General features: G+C 40.6%; 1 protein-coding gene across 1 annotated transcript; it reads left to right on the top strand.

Moving 5' to 3' along the window:
• On the top strand, positions 1 to 25,582 carry tp53inp1 (tumor protein p53 inducible nuclear protein 1). Its single transcript, XM_078540812.1, has 3 exons — positions 1 to 301; positions 14,635 to 14,977; positions 22,937 to 25,582. Exons 1-3 carry the CDS (start codon positions 184 to 186, stop codon positions 23,184 to 23,186), a joined length of 711 nt encoding a protein of 236 aa, XP_078396938.1. The 5' UTR covers positions 1 to 183; the 3' UTR covers positions 23,187 to 25,582.
• The last annotated feature ends 66 nt before the right edge of the window (positions 25,583 to 25,648 follow it).

The raw sequence follows: 25,648 nt of genomic DNA, 5'->3' as shown, positions 1-25,648 counted from the left end.
TTTTGTAACATTTTTTCCACAGAGATAAATGAAAATTTATATTTCTTCACTGTATGGAATTTTGGAATTATATGCATTTTGAGCACTCTCAGATCTACTTCCTTGTGCCACTGAAGTGATTAGTTGCTCTATTCAGTCAATCACCACTGTATAACAGCAGAAGTACCTGACCTTTACTGAGCTATGTACCAACGTTTCTCCAGTATGTTGTTTGGAGTGATTGACCATGCTGAAAATGAAAGTCAGGAGCCTGAGATTAGTGAAAAGGAGGAGGACGAATGGATTCTGGTTGATTATATAGGTAAGACAATTTAGTACAGAACACAAATTAATATGCATAAATGATCTATGATATTTTATATTAGTGATTATTTCAACATTAACCTGCCTTCTTTATACTTATTAAGGTACCATGATCAATATGGAAATGATTACTTTTTGGTATTATAAATCAACTAACAATGATCGAAGTTTTTGGAGCAGTTTGAAGCATCTTTTCAAATGACAATTTTGTGAATTTAACCACATCAATGCTGCATTTTGTATGACAAGATTTTACATAATTGTTATTACTCTAGAGTCACAGCTTGGGTTTTTCTTAAATTTTCAATTGAACTAAGTGCCACAATGGCTGACTGTACCATATAACATGCTTGAGTCATTAAAAGCTAGAAAAGGTACAATTTGATTGCCAATCTGTGCTGAGTTAACTATTCTTTGTCAAGTGTGGGAAGGGCTTTAACAATTTGTCCCTGGGCTGGGAAGGACAAAGAAAATTCTTCTGATAGTAATCCCTGTTTGGAAGGTGTAGTTGGGGATAAAAAGCAAAGTCAATGTCAGCGGTAATAGCTAGGCGTACACTTGAAGGATAGCTACGTGGCCAAGGTACTAAAGCAGTTCTTGTACCAGGGGGTCTGTATGCCAATACGAGTCCTTAGCTACTAGAGAGAAGATGAGCAAGCTAGCTTGAAGAGGGAGAGTCACAACACACTTTTCATGCAGAAACCATACCAAAACAGCTCAAAACTAACAAGAAATAAAATTTCTTCAAGTGCCTTAAACCAAGATGACTTGACTAACTACCATTAAGTCAATCAGATAATCTCTCTCAAAATACTGGGTGGAATTTTCTGCTTCCGCCAGCAGCGGAAATCGTGGCAGGCGGGGGCACTAAATTTAGCGTGTTGGAAAATGTCAGTTTCCTGCCGGTAGAAAATTAGTTTGGAATTTTGTTCTCCTGACTTTGGCGGGTTAAAGGCAGGTTGAGCTTCCCCTTGATCTATGTCGGGGACCATCTTTGCATTCATTTGAATCTCATGGAATGTTCATTAAAAGGCCAACTCATTGGAATTGCATTCCCCTCCAAATTAAGTGTCCCTCCAGTGGAGAATTAGAACGGCCTGTTTCCCGACTGCATAGAAATGGCGTGCACCTGGTGAGCTTCACTTTATCAATGACTTTGTGGTCAGTAGTTGTTGCTTTCACCTACCTTTAAGATCGTTGCTGTGAGATTTCAGGTTCCTGTATCACAAGCTGTGCCAAGGCTGGGTATGGGAGGCAAGACCAGCAGGGCGTGGGGAGATGGAATCAGGACTGGCAGTGGCAAGGGGAAGACCGAGTCAGTAGTTAGCAGGTTGTGGGGGTGGGGGTGGTGGGGTTGGGGTGGGGGTTGGGGGGGGTGGTGGAATGACATGTGATAGGGAGGGGGAAGACAGAGGCAGCAAGAATCCGCGACTGTCTTGGGGCTGACGCCACGCTGTCAGGGAGTATATTGCAGAGACTGTCCTGGGGCTGAGACCATGATGTCAGGGGGGCATATTGAAGAGACTGACTTGGGGTTGTGCAGGCCAAGTTAGAGGGCTCTGCATGGCATGCATGTCTTGATCTCCATCTTGGATGGGGGAAGGCCATTCTGGGAAGTGACAGTCATGCACAGTATGGTATCAGTCACATAAAGAGTTTGGTCCTAGGGGTTAGAGTACTGAGAGGCAGGTGACAGAGTAATACTCAGTGAAGGATCTGTATTCTGTAAGTCGATAGCTGAAAAGTCATGGGGGTGGTATTGGATGGTCTCTTGGAGGAGGTCCCAGAAAGTCAGGGTGCATGTGGCTTTGAGAAGGGGAGGGGTCAGGTCGACAAAGGACACGGGGACATGAACACTAAAGGGTTCGCGGGGACAACAGGACTATCCACCAGGATAATGTTGGGTTCAAGAGTAACGGGGGGAGGCTGGATAGTGATAGGCAGATGGGGAGTTAGAGGCCAGTGAATTTGGAGGAGGATGGAAGGAAACTTGATGGGTGATAAGTGGAGGTTGAATGCTTGTTTCCCAGACAAAGATCAGCAGCATCAGTTTTGAGCACAACATACAATGACACGGTTCGAAAAACAAGCTCGAAAAAAGTTGGCTGTGGAGGGGTCTCCGAGCGTGTGGGAGGAGGTCAGCACAGCAACCCTTGGCCAGTTTGAAGGGGCACCCATAACAGTCCTGCTCAAACCGAGAGCATGACTCGGTTGAGTGCCGGACTTGAGGATCTAATGCACAATGAATGACCTTGGCTGCTTTAGAAACAGTGTGCATTCAGGCAAGAACCCATTAGGTTTAGTTGATGTGGTGCATATGGTCTTAATGGACATCTGATCCTTACAGAGGCATGTCAGAATGGATGAAGAGTCAAAGTATAGAGGCAACATGGGCTCTACAAACCTCCATGCTCCCAATGCAAGCGAATAGCATTCAAGGCACCATGCTGGCACTCGGTACGCAGCTTCTACATGGAAATGAGCGAATGACAGTGTCATGGGCGCCTTTGCTTGCCTAGGGATATGGTAGCTCATATTTGTCAGATTCTCCATGAGGAGCTCACGCCGCAAGGACTGGGAGGGCATTCAGTGCAGGTTGCTTTGAAGATTACCGCCTCACAACTTTTTTGTCTGAGGATCCTTCCAGGGCTCCAGTGGGGACCTTTTGCGGAATCTCTCAATTGGCAACACACAAAATGCATAAGCGACGTGACCAATGCCCTTTTCAATAAAGCTCACTATTATGTGCAGTTCTGCATGGATGAAGTAAGCCAGGCTGCCAGGGCCGTGGGATTCACTGCAATCTAAGGCTTCCCGCAAATGCAGGGTGCCATCGACTGCAAACATGTGGCCTTGAGAGCTCCCTGACAGCAGCCTGTGATATTCGTTAATGGAAAAGGATTTCACTATCTGAATGTCCAGCTAATTTGTGCTCACAAAGTTTGATCCAGCATGTTTGTGCTAGGTACCCAGGGAGCTCACATGACTCATACATTTTGAGTCACTCCCAGGTGCCAGAGACATTTGAGGGAGCCAAGCACTTAGAGGGTTGGCTCCTTGGTGATAAAGGGTACCCCCTGAAGACATGGCTAATGACACCCATTCATTGTCCACAGAGTGCTTCTCAGGAGAGATACAATGCTGCACATTTAGCCAAAAGGTCCTTAATGGAGCAGACTATTGGCCTCTTAAAGATGCGTTTCAGATGTTTGGACCAGTCAGGTCAGTATGACTCTTCAATACTCACCACAGAGTGCCCCACATCATTGTTGTTTGCTGTGCCCTGCACAAACTAGTATTGCCACAGGGAGACATGGAGGAGTTATGCATCTCCTTGGACAAGGAGGACATTGAAGGGGATGAATTTGAAGAGGGCAAGGATTCAAACCATCCACATGAGGATGCCATTGCACAGGCATGATGCAGCAAATATGCCCATGAAGACTTCAGCTATAAGGTTCGAGGAGGAATAAAGACAAGTTGTTACAAGTGCAGTTCTCTTCATGCTTCAAAGCAGGGGACACAGCAACACCTTCAACATGTCACGAAAGACCAACAATCTCTCAATGATCACTGAAGAAGCACAAGTCACCTTCATCCTTATCAATGGGGTCATCCTTGGAAAGTGCAGTAGCCTAGGGACCATGTTCTGCCTGTAGAATGTGCTTAGCACTCCACTAGCACCCATCCTTGAGCAACTACGCAGTCCTTTCAACCATGTCGCCAACAAGTCAGTGGCCATGGCATTCTTCAAGAAGCTGAAATGCTATCGCACACCCAGATGCACTCATGCCTGCATGACGGCAGCTTAGCAAGGTGGTTCTAAGACAAAAAACACTTGTCAATGGTTAGTGCTTGACTGTCTCGAGGGAACTACATCCAGACAGCAGCATCTCTCCAAACGCCAGCTTTCATGCATGAATAATGCAGAGACCACATCTTAATATTGAGCCTCAAGAGCCTCAACGCAGCGACCTGCAACACGGCAGCATGCACCCAAAGCTGCGAGTTATGTTAGCATTGTCCTCAGAGTGGTTCAGCAGGACCATCGTGTGATTATTGACACACACTCAACCCTGCATTTGTCAGAAGCCTGCCAAGTTTACATCCTGCATTGTCTTGCCATTTGGGAGAGATGTGGCCCAGTCAGGTTTGACACAGTAGTCAATGATAACTTATTCTGTTCATAGATGCTGCTGAGCACTCAGGAGATGTACCAGAGCATCGCTTTCATACCATTCCAGTCCTCAACATTGTCCATCTCACAAAGGCTAATCATTTCCTTGAACCCTAAGTCAATGAGTGCATAGTCATGCCATGAATTACATATTGATTTACATTCTGTGACTTCACAGAGGGATTCTGTGAAGCACAGCTAGGCAGCCACCCAGGAGCAAACTGTGATCCTCACACATAAGTAGACAGGTTCATCAGGATGAGAGCTCACCGCTGACGGCACACACTCATTCCCATCTAGCAGACATTTCAAATTCACCGAAGGTAACCAGCTTCCATCCCTCAGCGTCATGCATGCGGAGAGTGGGGATTAATAAAGGAAAGACATTCATCCTTAAACCCAGAGGCGAAATTACTCTGCGGGGAGGCATGAAAGTGCTCGACGATGAGGTTTAACCAAAACCTCTCAGCCATAAAATAAACAGCATTGCAAAGTGCACTTGGGTGAAAGGACACTAACGTTGGTTGCAACAAATACTTATAAGATCCACAAACTGCAGACTTTACTGCGACATCATCAGGGTAAACACTAACTTTGATGAAAAATTCTCATGAGGTTACACAATATCTGCCGGAGATGTAAAAGGTTGCATGTACCTTGCCCGGCCATCATTTTCATATAGGAAGTGCCTTTGTCCATGTTGCAGATGTTGATTTGTTGTGACGAGATTGAGTGAGACTTAATGGAACTAAGGGACAAGATGGGAGATGATAGGAGGTTGGGGGAGGAGGGGGGGGGAGCGTGGGACCTTGCATCACATGAATTATCCATTCAATACCTGAGACTTGGAGAGGGATGAATGTGAAAAATATTTACAATAGTGCAGATTACGTACAATTAATGAACATTCGTGTCATCATTGTGCATTCAAAACTTCTTAATTTTCCTAACTCTACCACTACATCTAGGTGCAGCACCGACATCCACAGCAGAGGTGGAAGCAGCCTATGGATTGCTGTGTCCCGTTGTCTGAGATGACTTTGGCAGAAGGCCTGATGGACCCAGCCTGTTAAGGGTCCTACCCTGAGGCAGGCGCACTTTCCTAGGCCTGATCTGTTGGAGTTGATGGGGTCACAGGCAGAGGGGAATTGGAGCGGCAGGACACCCTTGGAGTGTCTGCCCCCAGTGTGTCTGGCTGGCACTCCTCCTCCCTTTGGCTGCTCGAGGGCCCCTCCCTTATTTGAGAAAGAGCACCTGGAGAGAGGTTGAGGTGTCCCGACGACCTGACCACCGCCCCCACCCCCCCTTGCCTAGTCGCTGCTGGAATGCACCCATGGCTAGAGTGATGGTATGCAGGTCCGAGCAAAAATCCAGCAGAAATTGCAGGACCTGGGTCTCCAAGGTGGCCGCCACCTTTCCCATGGAGACTTCAATGTGCTTGCATGCCGGAGCCACGACATCAGAACATGGACGGACTCCTCCGTCCTTCGTTCCAGACTGGAGATGGCCTCTGACAACTCTGCTTGAAGTTCCCCTGCCTGTCTTTGCATCTCCAACATTTTGCACGGGGCTGATTGCAGAGGCTCGTCATCAGACACAGACTCTGCAGCGACCTGATCTCCAGCTATCCTTCAAGTGTCAGAGACCTCAGCTGCCACTGCCTCCAGCTGCTGTGGACACATGTCCGTGAGGTGATCACCAGTTTGTGACCCTGAGCTGCTGTAGAACTAGGGTCCACTGAGGTGCGTATATCTGCCCTGGTGTAGGGTGCAGGTGAACACAGTGACAGGTCTTCATCTGAGGTGCTCTGGGGGCTGGGGCTGAGGTGCTTGGCATCTTCCAATGGCTTTTCTTGCTGGTGGCTGGAATAGAGAGAAGTGGTAATTAGTGATTTACTAGGCTCCTATACTATAGATCACTCAGTCATTGTCCGCATGTGGTTGAAGTATATTAATGGACCCTCACTAGCTTGTTGGGGAGGCCGATCTTGCCTTCCACACAGAAGCGATCCTTATCCTCTCCCACAATCTCTACTGCTTGTTCCTTGTTAAAGGAGAGGGTCCTGAGCTCTGGGGTCCCCCTCCAGTCTATGCACTCTACTGTCAGTTGTGGACGATCTTGCCCTGCATGAAGACAGGTGTATTGATGGTGAGCACAATAAATACATGCCTGAATTGTGTCCCGAGCCCTCCCCGGTAAGGGATTAAGATGCCGCTTGAGCAGGATCTTATATGAGATGGTGATCTCAAAGTGGCTGGCAGGCAATCAGTGTTGATGTCTCATCTGCTAGTAGTGTGTGACGTTCCTGTGGACTGTAATCCCCAGATTACCTGAATGCCCTTATGAGAATGAGAGTTTGGAGTGAGTAGAAGTTGCCCTTCCCCTGGTGGAGCACAGCAGATCAATAACAAAAACAAAAATACCTGGAAAAACTCAGCTGGTCTGGCAGCATCTACAGAGATGAACACAGTTAACGTTTCCAGTCCGAATGACCCTTCAACAGAACTAAGTAAAAATAGAAGAGAGGTGAAATATAAACTGGTTTAAGGGGGTGGTGGGACAAGAAGAGCTGGATAGAGGGCCAGTGATAGGTGGAGATAACCAAAAGATGTCATAGACAAAAGGACAAAGAGGTGTTGAAGGTGGTGATATTATCTAAAGGAATGTGCTAATTAAGGGTAGAAAGCAGGACAAGCAAGGTACAGATAGCCCTAGTTGGGGTGGGGTGGGGGAAGGGATTGAAATAGGCTAAAAGGTAGAAATAAAACAATGGATGGAAATACACTTAAAAATAATGGAAGTAGGTGGGAAAAGAAAAATCTATATAAATTATTGGAAAAAACAAAAAGGAGGGGGAAAATCAGAAAGGGGGTGGGGATGGAGGAGAAAGTTCATGATCTAAAATTGTTGAACTCAATATTCAGTCCAGAAGACTGTAAAGTGCCTAGTCGGAAGATGAGGTGCTGTTCCTCCAGTTTGCGCTGAACTTCACTGGAACAATGCAGCAAGCCAAGGACAGACATTTGGGCATGAGAGCAGGGTGGAGTGTTGAAATGGCAAGCGACAGGGAGGTCTGGGTACTGCTTGCGGACAGACCATAGGTGTTCTGCAAAGCGGTCACCCAGTCTGCATTTGGTCTCTCCAATGTAGAGGAAACTGCATTGGGAGCAACGAATACAGTAGACTAAATTGAGGGAAGTGCAAGTGAAATGCTGCTTCACTTGAAAGGAGTGTTTGGGCCCTTGGACGGTGAGGAGAGGGGAAGTAAAGGGGCAGGTGTTGCACCTTCTGCGGTTGCATGGGAAGGTGCCGTGGGAGGGGGTTGAGGTGTAGGGGGTGATGGAGGAGTGGACCAGGGTGTCCCAGAGGGAATGATCCCTGCGGAATGCTGCCAGGGGGTGTGAAGGGAAGATGTGTTTGGTGGTGGCATCGTGCTGGAGTTGGCAGAAATGGCGGAGGATGATCCTTTGAATGCGGAGGCTGGTGGGGTGATAAGTGAGGACAAGGGGGACCCTATCATGTTTCTGGGAGGGAGGAGAAGGCGTGAGGGCGGATGCGTGGGAGATGGGCAGGACACGGTTGAGGGCCCTGTCAACCACCGTGGGTGGAAAACCTTGGTTAAGGAAGAAGGAGGACATGTCAGAGGAACTGTTTTTGAAAGTGGCATCATCAGAACAAATGCGACGGAGGCGAAGGAGTTGAGAGAATGGGATGGAGTCCTTACAGGAAGCGGGGTGTGAGGAGCTGTAGTCGAGGTAGCTGTGGGAGTCGGTAGGCTTGTAATGGATATTGGTGGACAGTCTATCACCAGAAATTGAGACAGAGAGGTCAAGGAAGGGAAGGTCATTTGTTTCCTGCACTGCAGAGCGGTCCTTTTTTGAGTGTCATGGTCACTGGCCTCCCTGGTGACCTCCTCCCTGGCCAGCGTAGTTAGGTGGGAGGACTTCCTCCCATCCCAAGGAATGAGGAGCTCCTGCCTAAAATCTCAGTCTCTTTGCAGTAGCTTTATTAGAGTAACATTAAAGAAGAATCTGTAAGAAAAATATAAATTTTAATATTTTTGCATGAACAAATACTGAAGTAGGTATATGGAATTGAGAATGCAGCCACTTTGTTTTTAAGGTTTTTAATAACTCATTCACAGAATAATTCCTGCATTTTTTCAATGGCAGCCTACAAGGTATTCTATATTATTTCAGTACAATTTTCTTCCAACAGCTACTGGCTGCAGATTTGAGACATCTGTCTGCATAACAATTGTGTCCAGCTGCATCTTATTGTGTAGCTGAATTTATGGCCCTCATTTATATAACTTTGGCCTAATTCATACCTGGTAACATGTCTTTGGAAAAGAGCAAAAATTAACACATTATATACACACGAACACAGGAATTAGGAGCAGGAGTAGGCCATTGGGCCCCTCAAACCTGCTCCACCATTTGATAAGGTCATGGCAGATATGATTGTGGCTCCAACTCCACTTTCCTGTCCTCCCCATAACTTTTGACTCCTTTCTCAATCAAAAATCTATCTAACTCAGCCTTGAATATATTCAGTGACCCTACCTTCACTGCTCTCCGGGAAAGAGAATTCCATAGAGTAACAACCCTCGAGAGAGAAAGAAATCCTCATCTCTCTCTTAAAGGGGGGGGACCCAAATTTTTAAACTGTACTCCCTAGGTCTGGACACCTCCACAAGGGGAAACATCCTCTCAGCATGCACCCTGTTAAGTCTCCTGTCAGGCTTTTTTTTGTTTTAATTAGATCGCCTCTTATTCTTCTAAACCCTAGTGGGTAAAAGCCCAACCTGCAGAAACGTTCCTCATAAGATAGCCCCTTCCTCCCAGGAAGCAGTTGAGTGAACCTTCTCTGAACTACTTCTAATGCAGTTATATCCTTCCTTAAGTAAGGAGACCAAAACTGTACACAGTACTCCAGATGCGGCCTAACTAAGGCCCAGTACAGCTGTGGCAACAATTCCCTACTTTTATACTCGATTCGCCTTGCAATAAACACCAAAATTCCCTTTGACTTCCTAATCACTTGCTGCACCTGCATACCAACTTTGATTTGTATACCAGGGCATCAAGATCCCCCTAATGTAGCTTTCTGCAGTCTCTCTCCATTCAAATAATATAACGCTTTTATACTCTTCCTGGCAAAGTGGACAAGTTCACATTCTCCCACATTATACTCCATCTGCTTAATTTTTGCTCACTCATTTAACCTATCTAAATCGCTTTTGTACACTCTTTATGCCCTCTTGACAACTTACTTTCCTACTTATTTTTGTGTCATCGACAAATTTAACTACCATTCGTTTAGCCCCTTCGTCCAAATTATTTATGTAGATTGTAAATAGTTAATCCACTGGTTACAGTTTGCCAAACCAAAAATGACCCATTTATCCATACTCTCTGCTTCCTGTTAGCTAACCAATCCCCTATCCATGTTAATATATTACCTCCTAAACCATGTGTTCTTTTTTAGTGCAGTAATCTATGAATGGCACCTTTTATAAAATGCCTTTTGGAAGTCCAAGTACACCACAGCTACAGGTTTCCCTTTATCCATTTTGTTTGCTACTTCCACTTGGGAAACTTATAAATGAGCCAAACATGATTTCCCTTTCTACAAAACCATGTTGACTATGCCTGACCGCATGATGATTTTCTAAATGTCCTGCTATTACCCCCTGAATAATGGATTCTAGTATATTTCCTATGACTAGGCTAACTGGCCTCTAGTTTCTGTCTCCCTCCTTTCTTGAATAGAGGTGTTAGATTAACGATTTTCCAATCCACAGGGACCTTTCCAGAATCTGAGGAATTTTGGAAGATCACAAACAATGCATCTACTATCTCTGCAGCTATTTCTTTTAAGACCCTAGGGTGGAAGCTATCAGGTCCAGGGGACTTCACAACCTTTACTTACAAGGCAAATTATAAGATCTATTTTTGGGTTGTTTTACATACCTTCCACAATGAAGACGGACACAAATACCTGTTCAATGCTTCTACCATTTCCTTACCATTATTAATTCCCCAGTCTCGTCTTCTAAGGACCAATGCTATTTACTCTTTTCCTTTTTAAATACTTGTAGAAGCTCTTACTATCTGTTTTTATACTTTGTTCTCCCTCTTTATCAATTTTTCAGTCTTTCTTTGCTGGTTTCTTAAAATCTGACCAAACTTCTGACTTTTAAAAATTCATTCATGGGAAGTGGGCATCGCAGGCTGGGCCAGGATTTATTGCCCATCCCTAGTTGCCCTTGAGAAGGTGGTGGTGAGCTCCCTTCTTGAACCACTGCTGTCCACGTGGTTTAGGTGCACCCACAGTGCTGTTAGGAAGGGAGTTCCAGAATTTTGACCCAGTAACAGTGAAGGAGCGGCGATATATTTCCAAGTCAGGATGGTGAGTGACTTGGAGGGGAACTTCTAGGTGGTGGTGTTCCCTACCACTAATCTTTGTAGATTTGTGCAGTGTTTCAATTTAATACTATCCTTAACTTTCTTATTTAGGCATGGGTGATGCATCCTTCTCAAATAGTCTTTTCTTTTTCACTGGAATAAATCCTTTGCTGAGCATTATTAAATATCTCCTTAAATGTCTGCCACTCTATCTCTACTGTCCTACATTTTAACCTAATTTCCCAGTTCACTTTAGCTGGCTCTGCCTTCATACCATTTTAATTACCTTTATTCAGGTTTAAAACACTAGTCTTAGACCTACACTTCTGCCCTTCAACCTGAACGTGAATTTCTATTATGTTATGATCGCTGTCACCTAGAGGCTCCTTTACCATTAGGTTATTGATTAATCCTGTTTCATTGCTTATTACCAGGTCTAGAATAACCTGCTCCCTGGTTGACTCTTGAACTTACTACTTGAAGAAATCATCCGGAATACACTCTATGAACTCATTTCAAGGCTACCATTGACAATCTGATTTGCCTATTCTACATTTCACCTATGATTATTGCAGAACCTTTCTTACATACACAATTATTTCTTCCTGTAGACTCTGTCCTACTGTATAACCACTGTTGGAGACCTATAAACTACTCTCAAAAGTGACTTATCTTTCCTATTTCTTATCTCTACCCAAACTGATTCTGCATTTTGCTCTTTCAAGTTAAGGTCATCTCTCACCACTGTACTAATGACATCCGTAATTAACAGGGCTACCCCACCACCTTTTCCTAGCTTCCTATCTTTTTGAAATGTCAAATATCCTTTAATATTCAGGTCCCGGCCCTGGTCATCTTGCCACCATGTCTCTCTAATAGCTATCAGGTCAATACATATTTATTTCTATCTGTGCTAATAATTCATCCGTTTTGTTATGAATGCTATCCGCATTCAGATACAAAGCCTTTAAATCTGTCTTTTTTACAATTTTTACAATCTCTGTCCTTATCTGCTGGTACACTGTTGGGTTTGTACTCTGTCCCTTCCTACCACAATCTGGTTATCATTCCCCGAATCACTACCCTGCTTTATTACCTTGTTTTTCCCTTTGATTTACCACATTTCCTCTCTCATGATCCCTTTCCTCTGCTTTTTAGTTTAAAGCCCTCTCTACCAACTTAGTTCTATGACTTGCCAGAACACTGGTCCCAGTCCCTTGCAGCCTCTGCCCTCTTCCATTTAAGCTTCATGATCTTTGAAGCTGTTGGACAATTAATTGCAAGGGCTGAGGCTCCTTCACTTTTATCTTCTTGATCCCCATACCTGCCTCACTCGCACCCCACTGTTTCTGACCACGGACCAAATCAGAACCCTAACCTAAGGGGTGTGACTACCTTTTAGAACAAAGTGTCAAGGTAACTTTTCCCCCTCCCTGATGAAGCTCATCCACCAGCTCATTAACTTCACATGGAGTTCCTCAAGCCACAGAAACTTACTGCGGATGCAGTTGCTATGGATCATGCTGTCATCCACCAGCTACCACATAGTTCAACTGCAACACATGCTCTGCCCTGCCAACTTGTTTTAATTCACGAATTATTTTTTAAATTAAATATTAAATAATGCCACTAGTCCTGCTTGTGCTTTTGTTCTTATTATTTAAATTAATGTTATATTTACCCCAATTAAAATTCCCTAGTTTAGTAAAGAGAAAATGCTCACCAACCAATCAATCACTTGCCTTCTTTCCTGTTATGTTACACTTTGATTTTCTTGGAGTGCTCTGGACCCACAGACTCACCCCCTGCCACCCCACCACACCACCCAACCAGCTCTTCAAGCCCTTGCCACTGACTCTAGATTACCTTCATCTCTGGTATGCAACTTGTGTCTTCTACAGCTAATGGAGACTGAATAAAGGTAGAAAAAGAGCACATCTATTCTCACATGAACAAATTCCCAACTTCACACTCAGACTACATTTCACTCAGGTGTGGTCTCCTCAATTAAAGAACCTGAGTATTAAACAATTTTTTAAAATACACCTCTGAAACATGAAATGCAGCTTCTAAACTGCACCACTTGTGGAAGGAAAGCAATAATTTATTTCTGTGGCACACTATTAAATATATATGTAGCCAGGACCAATCCAGCCCTTTTCTAGTGTTACACATATACTTTCCAGCAGTGGGTATTGAATGAAATTTAGGATTCCACTGCCTAGCCTTAGGGACATTGAGGTCAAATGTAGTGTTTCCATTGTTCTAACAAACAGTTAAGGTCATCTATCAGCAGAAACCAGAGATTGAACTTGAAACCTTGCTCCGAATTTTTCAGTCAGCAGTGATGTTACTGATCTCAAAGAAGGATCTAAGCAATCTCTATGGTGTGGATTTCACATTTTCCAACATTAATTTAATTCTGATGCCACTAGGGGACCACTGGCATCTAGTAAGCGATGTCATCAAGCAGGTAAAGCAGCCAAATACATTGAAGAGTTCTCACAGGCAAGAAGTACAAGCAAGTTTTATCGTTCACCTTTTATAATTTTGCAGAAAGTGAAATAAAGATTGGGACACATAAATGGGATAAAGTAGATGCTGAAATTTCATAAAATTTTAACTTCTTATGTTTAAAAAATGTGTAATTTTGAGAATGGGATAGAGAATTTTGACAACCCATAACTATAAAATTAGTTTTTCATGGCCAAAGAGGTGGTTCAACAATAATTATTACTTAATACACCATTTAAAAACCCAGTTACACCTCATTCAAGAAGGTGCAACTTTTTTCAAGAGTTTTTAACAGCAAGTTAAATGGTGTAAAAAGTTGAAGTTCACATCAAATCAGTGATTTCTAATCGATTTCTACTGGAAAGAAGTTCAACAGCAGACCCTGTGGAGAAGTGGGGAAATATGACGTCAGCTTTTAGATTTCTGCAGTTAACTTTGTGCAGATGCCAGAAGTTGATGTTGATTTCACAGAATAATGAGGGTGAACACTGACATGTTTGGTGTTATTACAGCCCCAAAATCAAGGCCATCATTGATCTGTATAGCTTAGTCCTATTCTGTTGATTTACCCACTTTCACATGGTTGCATTGCATCATGGTGTTTATAACAATTCTATTTGGTATGGAGAATTCCAAATCATAAATTGCTTCTCCTCTTTCTCCCTTCATTTTAAAAGTCAATGCTAATACAATTATATAATAAAATGGAAATTACTGTAGGAATTATTATTTAAAAAATTGGTGCTTATAGGCCGCTAATGCTAAATAAAAAGTTTGAACGTTATATCTTTTTATTGTATAAAATGTGCCATCCTTCAAACTGGGTTCAAGGGTTCGATTTAATTGTATAGATATTTTGAAGACATGGTATACTTCAATTGTATGGATATATTTAATTTGGTGGTTTTGAAACCATACATAATAAGTTAATACATATTCATCAGCATAATTTTGTAATATTTGCCTTTAAAATATGTCACAATGTGGTGATTGGAAAATCCTCTAGGTGCATAGCTTAATGCACTGTCTTTATGTTCATGATTATTAGTACTTTTGTACAAATATATAAATATTTTGCAGTATTGATTATAAAACCAAACTAATAAATGTATTTCCTTTTCTCACCCCTTCCCTGATACCTACTTCACTTTTTAAACTTTAATGCTTTGCTATTTGTCCCATTTTTTTTCTGTTTCCCACTTCTAATACAACTTGACTGCTGCTTGTTAGATGCTTGCACCGAATGCTCTAGAGAAGAAACAGATGGCATAGACAGAGAAACCTCTCCAAATTCAGCCATTTTCTCCTCTTCAACCTCTTCTCTTGAGTTGCTTGGCAATTGCAGTGACCCCTCCTTTCTTCAGCTTGACTCCTGTGCTTTGGAGGAGAGCTGGTTCATTACCCCTCCCCCCTGTTTCACTGCAGGTGGTCATGCCCCAGTGCAGGTGGAGACCAGCCCAATGGAAAACCTTCTTATTGAACACCCCAGCATGTCTGTATATACAGTGCACAATGTCCGAAGCAATTTGAGAGAGAACAGCAGGTCTGTTGAATATGAGAATCAAAACATCAGGTAGGTTTTTAGAAACAATGACTATGGTGCTTATGATCTACAAATTGGAAGTTATATTAGAAAGAAGAGAACTTTTGGTCCTATTTTATTTTATTTTTAAAAAGTGGCTTTGTGTAGGGAAAATTGTTTTAAATTACAAAGATTGGAAACTTGATTTTGATCTAGCAGAAACTCTAGAAGTATGGATATCAAAGGTTTGTGAGTGAACGTAGACAATACTAGAACTGAAATAGAGTCCTAAGTAATAGAAATTTTATTGTGATCCCAATATATCTTCAAAAACAGAATATTGCAATCTCAATTAAAATAAAACTCAATATTTAGATTTTCAAGTATGATCCCCATCCCCCATTCTCAATCTCCTTCTCCCATCAACAGTTAAGGAACGCCAATCACAAAGTTGCATGAAAGCTGGGCCTTGATTGGACAACTGTACTTTTATTAGCATTTGGAAAATCAGACATCTTTCATAAAACCAATATCTTAAGATTTTTTTGATCAACATTATTTCAAGCTTTACCATCAACTCAAACGCAGGTGGGTAAAAAACCATGAGTTCCTTTTCTGACCAACATTCATTTGATTAAATGTGCTAGGGGTAGGTAGCGTAGTGGTTATTTATAGGCAGCATAATGAACTAGTAATCCAGAGGCCTGGACTAATAGTCTGGAGACATAAGTTCAAACCTCATCATGGCAGCTGGGGAATTTATATTCCATTAAATAAATATGGAATAAAGAGTTAATATTAGTAACGGTGACCATGAAACTGCTGGATTGTTGTAAAACCCCAACTGATTTACTAATGTCCTTTAGGGAAGGAAAACCTCCCTACATCTGAGCCTAGACTCATAGCCATGTGATTGATTCTTAACTGACTTCTAAAATGGCCTAGCAAGCCACTCAGCAACCTTCTCGAGGGTAATTAAGGATAGATGATAAATGGTTACCTTGCCAGTTAAGCCTACATCCTGTGAATGAATTAAAAAAGAGTTTACTCATGTTGGTACTTGGAAGGATGAATTTGCAATAATATTCATAATTTAGTCTAATGTTGAAGTTGAAGTTAAGATTTTAGTAGCACAGGCAATAGCCTAAGGTAGACACTCTCTATGTAGCTTTACTTTTTCAAACTAGGAGATTAAAGTTATTGTTTTCCTACCTATGGGGAAGTGTGAAGCATTTCCCTGCAATTTCTATCTTCTGCTCCCAAATCTAAGATGGGTGGCTCACTCTCAGAGTATCTCAGCAACAGATCCAAATTCTCCTATTCTTGACTGTAGAAAATTGATCTACCAATTATCCCAGGTATTATTTCATTACTTTTGTGTTCACCAAAGGTGGGGAATGTTAATGCAAGGAAATGGAACTCTTCTCACTTCAAGCATCAATGTCAACATTAATAGCGCTCAGTTCTGATTTAATGCAGCTTGGTGTAGAACGAAACTGTATTTTTGCGCTGTCTTAATATTGTGCCTCAAGTCCTTAGAGAAGAAATCTCTACTGCACCCAATGTGGCATTTTTTTTCCATTGTCCACAGCATGCAATCTTGTGGGCAGAATTGTAAACTAATGGCATTTTTGTGATGTTGGACCATTCCTGCTAAGAACATAGCATTGAATACATTAGCTTTTTAGTTTTTTATTTATGCTAGTGTTCAACAACCATGGTGTATGTTTGTGCAGGAGTGAGGAAATGATAGAGTTAAGATAGGGGTCCTGATCAGTTTAAAGATATTTGTGGAGTGGATAATAACTGGCTACTTGACAATTGCACAGAAATGATAGCTTCTAAAGCTTTAACTTATTTTAGTTCTCACTAAATACGAAAGAAACATGGCTGCAGTTGGTTTGTTGCCCTCAGTGTGCACAATGTCAGAGTGAAGTGTTCCTTAGTAGACAACACATCAAATAAAATAAGATGGTGTGAGCCTTTTTTTAATTTGAATTTTGCAATGCATATGTTCAGCCTTGAAAAGTGTTTCTTTTAACATTGTGTTTAAAATTTAAGAAACTCCCTGGGAGATTGTTTTTAAGGGAAAATCGGATCCATATGAGCTATCTTTTTGTTACTTTTCTACTGTCTGTAATGCTACTGTGATATTTTTGCAGCTGTTTTTTATTCCTCTGGTCAGAGTACTCTGCAGTGTCATCAGCACTTACATAATCTGCTCAAACTGAGCTGTAAAATCAAGTTATTTCCAGAAAGGAAGTTCTTTGATTCAACTGGCTGCACATAGTGCTGCTGTTTGAGTGTCTGCAGATTCCTAACTTGGAGAAAGTGCAAATAGGACATGATCATAGGAGCATTATATTTATTTGACATACTTACAATGACAAAGTGTTAACTCACTAAAACCATGTGTTATGATTGTGCAGTGAAAGAAAATTAACCTATATTCAACAGAGTGTAATTAGTCAGTATGTAGAAGAACACAGCCTTTGGCATGGTCTGAGGCAGCCACTTACGTTCTTCCTGAATATTACTACCTGTGAATATTGTGAAATGATTTATTGTATAATTTGAACTCTTCAGAATACTTCAGGACACACAATCCTAATATGTTCTATGACAGACTTTGATGTTCTTTTGAGTTCTGCTTTTCAAGCCACGTATATTGCTGCTAGTTACTTGTCCCATTAATAAATCCTAACCTAACACTGCAATGTTATTAAACATTCCACCTTGTCATATGACCTGGAAGCACACAACAAAATGTAGTTGGCATAATTGTAATGATAATGAAAGATTCAAACTCGAATGGAAACATATATAATGATTAGGAATATGTTTAAGCCTGTAATATGGAATCATAGAATGTTACAGCACTGCAGCATACCATTTCACCAATCGAGTCAGCCTTGGTGTTTTTTTGCATGAGCCATCTAGTCTAATTCCACTCTTTTGCTCATTCCCCATGTCCATCAGCATCTTTTTCTGACAATCATCTAAGCCTCTTTTCAAAGAATCTGCAGATTGTGCTTCAACAACAGTTGTGGTGGAAACTTTCACATTCCAACCACTCTTTGAGGTTAGTTGATATCGTAAATGAAAGAGAACGATGCTCAATCGATCACAACAAGTAGGAAAATGTTTCATTCCTTAGCGTTGGCAGTTGTGAGATGTGTTCTTCCATCTCAGGGGGAGAGCCCTCAGAGTCTAGACGTGGGGTATGATTCTAAGACAGACTGCAGATATACTCTAGTGTCTGCTTAACACATGTTCATTTGTATTACATCTAAACACATTACAGAGTAGGCACGCAGCTCCTAGGCTTGATTCCAACCTCTCTTTCGAGTCAAGCCCATCACTGGTGTCAGTGATGCATCATCTTCTACGTCATACATTAGAATATCTCATCTGTTAATCCTTTATTCTAAAACCATTCTTTGGGGTCAGTTGATATCCTAAATGGAAGAGAACGATACTTGATCAATCATAAAAAGTAAGAAAATGTTTCATTCCACAGCATTTGCACCTTGCTTTGAGCTCAAAACCCAAATAACATAAGAACATTAAAGTCTGTTTTTAACTTTTCTCAAATCAATGCCCAGGGTTCACAAGCAGTGTCCTGTTTCATATTGCAGTAAAACCATCTCTTGAAGTAATCGGGGTAGTAATTCATCCCTAGGATTTCATTTATTGAGGGAAAATGATAGTGGTGTTAACTAATTTTTCTCCTCCGTGCATTCTGTGCATTTTATCTACCTCTGTATGCTCCTGCCTCTTTCGACTTGCTTTTGATACTGTTAATATATATTCCATATATCTAACCTTTCATTTCTGACCTTCATGCATGTTCTATGCCTGTATTCACATCATTTTGTCGTCCTCCCCCTTGTTCCATCTTCTTCTTTGCTTATATCTTTAACATTGTCATTTTATTTCTGCTATCTGTCTCACAGCACGGCATGCAGGGCCCTCCTTAGTCTGAGAGAGAAGAGATTGGCTCCCTGTCACAGAGAAGTCTGGGATGGCTCACCTTCCAATAGTATTTTCTAGTTTCTGCAAGAGTGTTTACATAGAGGTATACAAACTTCAGGAAGGGGACTCTGAGACACATTAGGCTGTTAGGATAGGGTCTAGAGAGAAATAGGACTGAGGGGAATGCAGGGAGATATTGGATAGTCACAGTGGAAGGGGAAATGGACTGCAAATTCTTAATTGGCTGTTTAATGATACTGGTGTTTTTAGAATATTTTGATGAACTACTTTAGTCTTATTTTAATAGCTTTGCATTTCTGAAATTAAATTACATTCTTCAGTATTTGAATGTCTGGCTAAATTGCTGTTAAGTAAATCAGCAGAGGAGAAGATGGAAATTGCAGGCATATGTTTCTTGTTTCAATATATTAATGACATAGATAAACATAAAAATAATAATACAAAAAGAATCCATTTGGCCAAACTAGTTTGGTATTTAGCTTTCCATATTCCTTTATTCCCCTTTCTGAAATCAGTGGTGGCTTCTAATTATTATCTCTTCGCTTAGATATTTACTAATTTCATCTTCAAAGCTCCAAAATTTTTCCTACCGCAGATATTGAACAAATTGATCTTAATTAGCTCTGTCTCCCCTTTTGAAAATGGATAATTATATCACTCCTTTGCTGTCACTTCCCATACTTCTGGAACTGGATTAATTGGATGAGCATGATTGACTTACTGGTACTATCCACTGGTATAGATGTAGTGTTTCTTATAAGTATTTTAATTGGCAAAGAGGCAGTCAAATACTGGGGAATTTGGCAGACTTGTTGACTAAATAAACTTGACCAGTAATGTTGGGTTTCAATATCCAGTTCAGAGCTTTTATTTAAACACAATAGGGTTGCACTTGCTATCAGCTGTACTGTCATAAAAAAGCTTAACATATTTGTACCAGATTCTTGTTTCCACAATTTTCAAGGAGGCATTAAACTGTTTATTTCAAATTTAGTTCAAGGGTCTTTGATATTTAGGTAAATTCATGCAATAGCCATTTCTACCCCATTTTATTGTTACTTGCTTATGGCTAAACTGAGAATAGTGAATAAATCAGGCAAAAATAGAACCTGCTCAAAATACATCAGGTCAATCAGCAAGACAGGTTACAATATTTCAGACAAGCTGAGTAGAACTAGATATGATGGATTTTTAAAAAACTAGTGCTTAAAGGATACCCCAGAACATTAAGCAGTGGTCCTAATATTGAGTAATTATTGTTTCTTTTTAAATCGGGTGTAATGAGATTTTCTTCCATATTGACCCTCTATTTCTGACTTTTGCAAGATACATTAATAGGCCAGGTACTAGTTTATAAATTCAGGCAGTGCATTTCAACAGATTATTTGACTTTGAAAAGCATCACCTGATCATTTTCCATAGATGTACTTTCCAGCATAAGTCACTGAATAAGGATCAGAAGAGGAACATGGCTGACCTTTTTGTATCCCCTCATCTCTTTCTAGACCAGGAACTGAAAATGAGAACAACAGTGCAGCTGTCTCTGATGCTTCCTCCTGTCCATGTAGCCCACCCACTTTACCCTTGAACTCTCACCTTCAGCAGTTTGTCCCCATATCTAAGCTCAAATTGTTCCACCTGCTCCCGTGATCCCTTCCCCACGTTATTCAAACTCGTTCAATTTCCTCTCATGGTTCCCATGTTAACTGATATTGTCATTGGTTTCCTATTAGCAGGCAGCTCCTTACTCCTTTTCAAAACCAGCAACATCAACCATGGTTCCTCAAAAAATGTATTCCATAGAGTAGCTCATCATCAAGTGAACCTTCCTTAAGGGGCCAATTGTCTTCCAGAATGGCTGCAACCAGGCGGTAGTATTAAAAGCATATATTGAAGCAGGCTTGCTGTGCCAACTCAAGACCTGTGATACTCATTGACCTGACAGTGATATATGACACAGTATAGAAGCATGAACTGCTTTTCAAGCTCTCTACCATTTTACCCTGCAGAACAATGAACCATCTTCTCACTTGCATGCTCAGCAATCGATGCCTCCGTGTATACATTGGCATGCAGAAGAGCAGATATAAAACACTGAACAACAGACTTCCACAGGCCCAATCCTGCCACTCTTGTTATTCAACATTTACATCAGTGACTTGCCCAAAACAAGTTTGTTTATGGTGACAACATTGCCTTGGCCGTGCAAAGCAAGAATCTGTCAAGTACTGAGGAGACCTTGCCAATGATTAACAGAGGATGGAGGCCCACTTCTTACAATAGTGACTTTGGCCAAACAACATTTCTAGAAGCTTCAGGAGAAATTAAAGGATAGGATCAACCCAATCCAAAAAATCTCCAGATCCACATGGGGAACAAGTGCCTAAACCTTTTGTTCTGCAGCATTCGCCTTGATGCACTTTGCAGCTGAGTACTGCTCTCTGCCATGGCAATCAAATTCGCATGTCAAATCCATTGATGCCCAGCTGAACTCCACTATAAGAAATTATCACCAGTATGCTTTTATCAGCACTAACACCTCTGCCTCTGTTCGAAAGCATTGCATCACCAAACCTGTTGGAGTTTTAGCCTAATACAAACATAATCAAAAGGTTGGATAGAGTTTGAACACAGAGATTTATTGGGAGACATCATCTTGCTTCTGCTTACATGTACAAGATTGACGAGGACATGTGATACCACATCACTTCCTGTGATAACATATTTGAATAAACATATTCAAATATTATATTTCTTTTATCCAACATATTATCTAAACATGCTAACCATTATACTATCACAGCAATACCTATGCTGGAAATATGCAGTCTCCAGAGAATACAACACCTACCTTGCTGAGCTAACCTGATAAACCTACCACCAACCCAGCTCAAATCAAGAAGGCTACTTTGGACTGTCATCGAAGCCCTTCAGTTATCTTGATGACAAACGGTGTAATGCTGGAGGAAATACCAAATGGATTCCTTATAGAAGACTCCAGAGTACAACCTGAAGGATCAAACTTTCCTGATCTACATCCTGTCCCTCATTCACATTGTCTGGAGCCACCAGTATATTGATGTTGCCCGGTTCCAGCTCTCCACTACCTATCTCAATTTCTTCAGTATTTATGTGCTATTTGACTGGTTATCATTCATCAGGTCATGGATAAATCACAACTTCTTGCCACTCAATATCAAAACCATTATTTTTGGTTCCTGTGGCAAATTCCAATCTCCTGCCACTGACTCCTTTCCTGCTTTCAAGCTAAACCAGACAGTTTGCAGTCTTGGCACCCTGTTTAATCATGAACTGAACATTAAACCTCACATCCAATTCTTTACCAAGAGCGCTCACTTCTACCCCTGCAACATCAACCACCTCCTCCTGTACCTCAGCCCATCTGGCCCTAAAATTCTTAAATACACCTTTATAACCTCCAGATTTGGCTATGTCAATGTTTCCCTTACTGGTCTCCTATTCCCTGCCTTCTATTAGCACTAACTTTTCCAAAATTTAAAAGCTTGTATCCTGTCCTACACGATGGGTAGGATTTTTACTGATGTGATTCACAGATTGGGACACTGAATTGCTGGTGTACACCGATGAACTGAGCACTGAGATTGTGATCAAAAAGATGATGAGTGGCACTAATGGATTTACATTGCTTCAGGGGCAAGGGGGCAGGTGGTTGAGTTAAGGGCAGGTGTCAAAAACAATTCATGTGTGCCTTGGTGCTTATGGTAGCAACAGAGCCTCCTCATTCATTTTAGCCATTGCCAATATACTTGGGGCTGCCAACAACAATGGCACTTTAAGTGCCACAACAAATAGTGACTTATGTGTTTATTAATACAATAGGAAAATAGTTTTTTTTTAAATGGTACCTGAAATTGACAGAAAAGTCTGCACTATATTGATGGAAACTTTAAATTTGATTTTTACCTAATAAGCTGTCTTGGTATCTCAAATGAATACAGGTTATATAAATTGATATTTTGCTTCTCATTCTAGAACTGAAACCCCTAACGGGTTAGGCCACCATATTCGCTGCTATGCAGCTGCTCTAGCCGCCCACACCGGTTTCCTAGAACAAGCCAATCAGCTTCGTCATGTTCAACGTGGAAAAGAGCATGGTGCAAAGCACCTCATAAACCGCAACAACATTCGCCGCCAAAACCTTATTAGGGAGTGCAACTCTCGTCAAACTAAGCACAATGGACACATTCTACACCAACCTTGCCAGCGCCAGTATAATTATTAATTGTTATTGTAACTTTTTAAAACAATGTTCTTGTTATAAAAATAGTATGTGTATGTACTTTTTATAGGACTTCATATTTAACAAAATTAGGAATCATTAATCACACTGAGTATTTTAGGGTTTCTATTCTATTTTCTCGGTGCTTTAAAATCTTAAACTCAGTATCACCAAATGCCTTGTTCTGAATGATAGGATTTTACTCTCAAATCTAGAAATTTCCTTGCAATCTTTTTAATATATAGGGTTTGCGTGTTAAGTTTTCCATCTCAGTATGAAGATCCATTTTGTGTGTGTATTTGTGTATGTGCATCCTTATGTGCAAAATCTAGCTATAGTATAAAAAGTGTATGCTGTCAACATAATCATTAACAAATATATTGCCTGGGAGATGGAAAGCCTCTTTCAGCTGTGATTTGTTGTGTGAAGTGAAACTCATCTTATTTCACAACACAGATTCTCAGGGACAATACAGCGTATAATTTTTCTAAATATCTGTATGTGACAGCAAGGAAGCCCTATGTAAATGTATATTTCATTTTTAAAAATGGGTCTTTTTGGATTGGTGGTGGCATTATGATTGCTCCAGGATATTTATAAGTAGGTCAAACTTTGGGGCTACATACATGACTTCCCTCTCAGTAGCAATTTGAATATGTCTAAAAATGTTGTGTTTCTAGGTTATCCATTTTTCCCCCTTTCTAAATGTGTAATTGTGAGATGTTTTGATGATGGATTATACCTTGATGCTCTGCATTTAAATGAATGGTTTTTGTTTATTTTCCCCCCTTTACTACACTGTTGCCTGTGACGTTCTTGAACCTGCTTTCGATATAAAGTGTTTCAATTTAATATATATTTCAGTCTCGTTTTCCAAAGGCATTCCTGTGAAATTTATTCTCATTTGGAGAAATGTGACTGTTGAACAGGTGTGGATTCTGATCGTTGCTGAGGCATCATTTTCCCAATTCAGATTTTTTTCCTTAAATTGATTTTTAACTACTGCAGAGCATGCAAAATAAAAACTGTGTATTGTTCCATTCTTAGAAAAGCATTTGTAGAACGATATTTTACTTTGTAGAAGCACCTTAAAGATATAAAATGGAAAATTAAAATAAATAACTATTTCAGTTAAATAAACTTTCAGATCCAATAAGTAAACCCAAAAATATAAGTAATGGAATCTTCAATGTATTAGCAAATTATCCAACTATGCCTCAGGATTTCTTTTTTAAATTTGCAAACACTGTCATATATCACCATTTTCACTACAGATTGAGGAAACTTTCAAGACAATACTGTCCAGCAAATCCTGTAAAGGCCTCATTAATGCCTCTTGGGTTGTCTAGGAAACTGAGTTGATAACCAAGTCCATCTCTGAAAGTGCTTTGTAAAACTGCATAAACTAACACTGGTGAAGAAAACCTGATGAGAATAGATCTTTCTTTTCATTGTTATTTTGTTAGATATTTATCACTGAAAGCATTGTGGTAGAATCTAATTGGATCTTTGTTCCTGGTGAAATGCTTGCAAAAGTTTTATGCTGTACAGAAAACTAATAGTGGCCGAGTGTGGTTGGGCATTTAACATATCCTAACTAAACTGTTGTTGACTATTTTTGATGTTGTATAGGTTGATTACATTTGACTGACTTAATGTGTTTATGTAAAAACTTCTTTGTACATTGTTGCATTGAGTGTTGATTATGTTGGTTGTGATGAGATTAAAACAATAGGGAAAACCTTAAAATTTTGAACAAAGCTTGTACATGTTGCTGAAAGAAAGTGTATGTTACATATAAAAATACTAAGCTGTAGCTTAGATTGCTGAATATTTCATACAGGGATTCATGTTTGGTTAAGTTATATATGTGCCTTCCAGAGTAAATTCATTATGTGAAAACATTGTTTTGTGTTACGTATGAAAGAGCCAGATGTAAATATAACAAACCAACACAACTATGCACAGGAAGGAGCTTGTTTGTGGAGTTACTTTGTACAGTTTTATATTCAATTGCACCAGATAATTGACCAGATAAAGCCTGGAGATATTTTAACTCATTTGGGACTTTATAGCCATTCAACTGACTGGCTACATAATCCAATTTGCAGAATAAATACAGCACTTTGCCAAATAAGTGTGTCAACTTTATAGACTTGTAGAATTAGTGATATAATTTTATTTACTAATTTAGTATCTAGCTATTTATTAGTGAATCCAAAAGGTTAACTAGTGCAGTTTGCACTGTGAAATTGTTTTTTAAATAATGGGTATTTTCTAGTTATCTGTACATTCATGTAACCAGAATGTGCTTTTTGTTTTAAGTTCTAATAACTGGTTATTGCTTTCTTGTATTAACTGTGGAAATGTTTCATTTGTCAATAAATGTAATAATTTGAGTTTGATTATTGTCACTTTTTTAATAGAAACAATAAAGGGCAGAAATAAACAATTTGTACTAAACA

This window comes from Cetorhinus maximus, chromosome 4, assembly GCF_964194155.1.
Source record: "Cetorhinus maximus chromosome 4, sCetMax3.hap1.1, whole genome shotgun sequence".
Taxonomy (NCBI): domain Eukaryota; kingdom Metazoa; phylum Chordata; class Chondrichthyes; order Lamniformes; family Cetorhinidae; genus Cetorhinus; species Cetorhinus maximus.
Note: the sequence above shows the minus strand (reverse complement) of the source record. Positions and strands in the feature narration are given on the sequence as shown.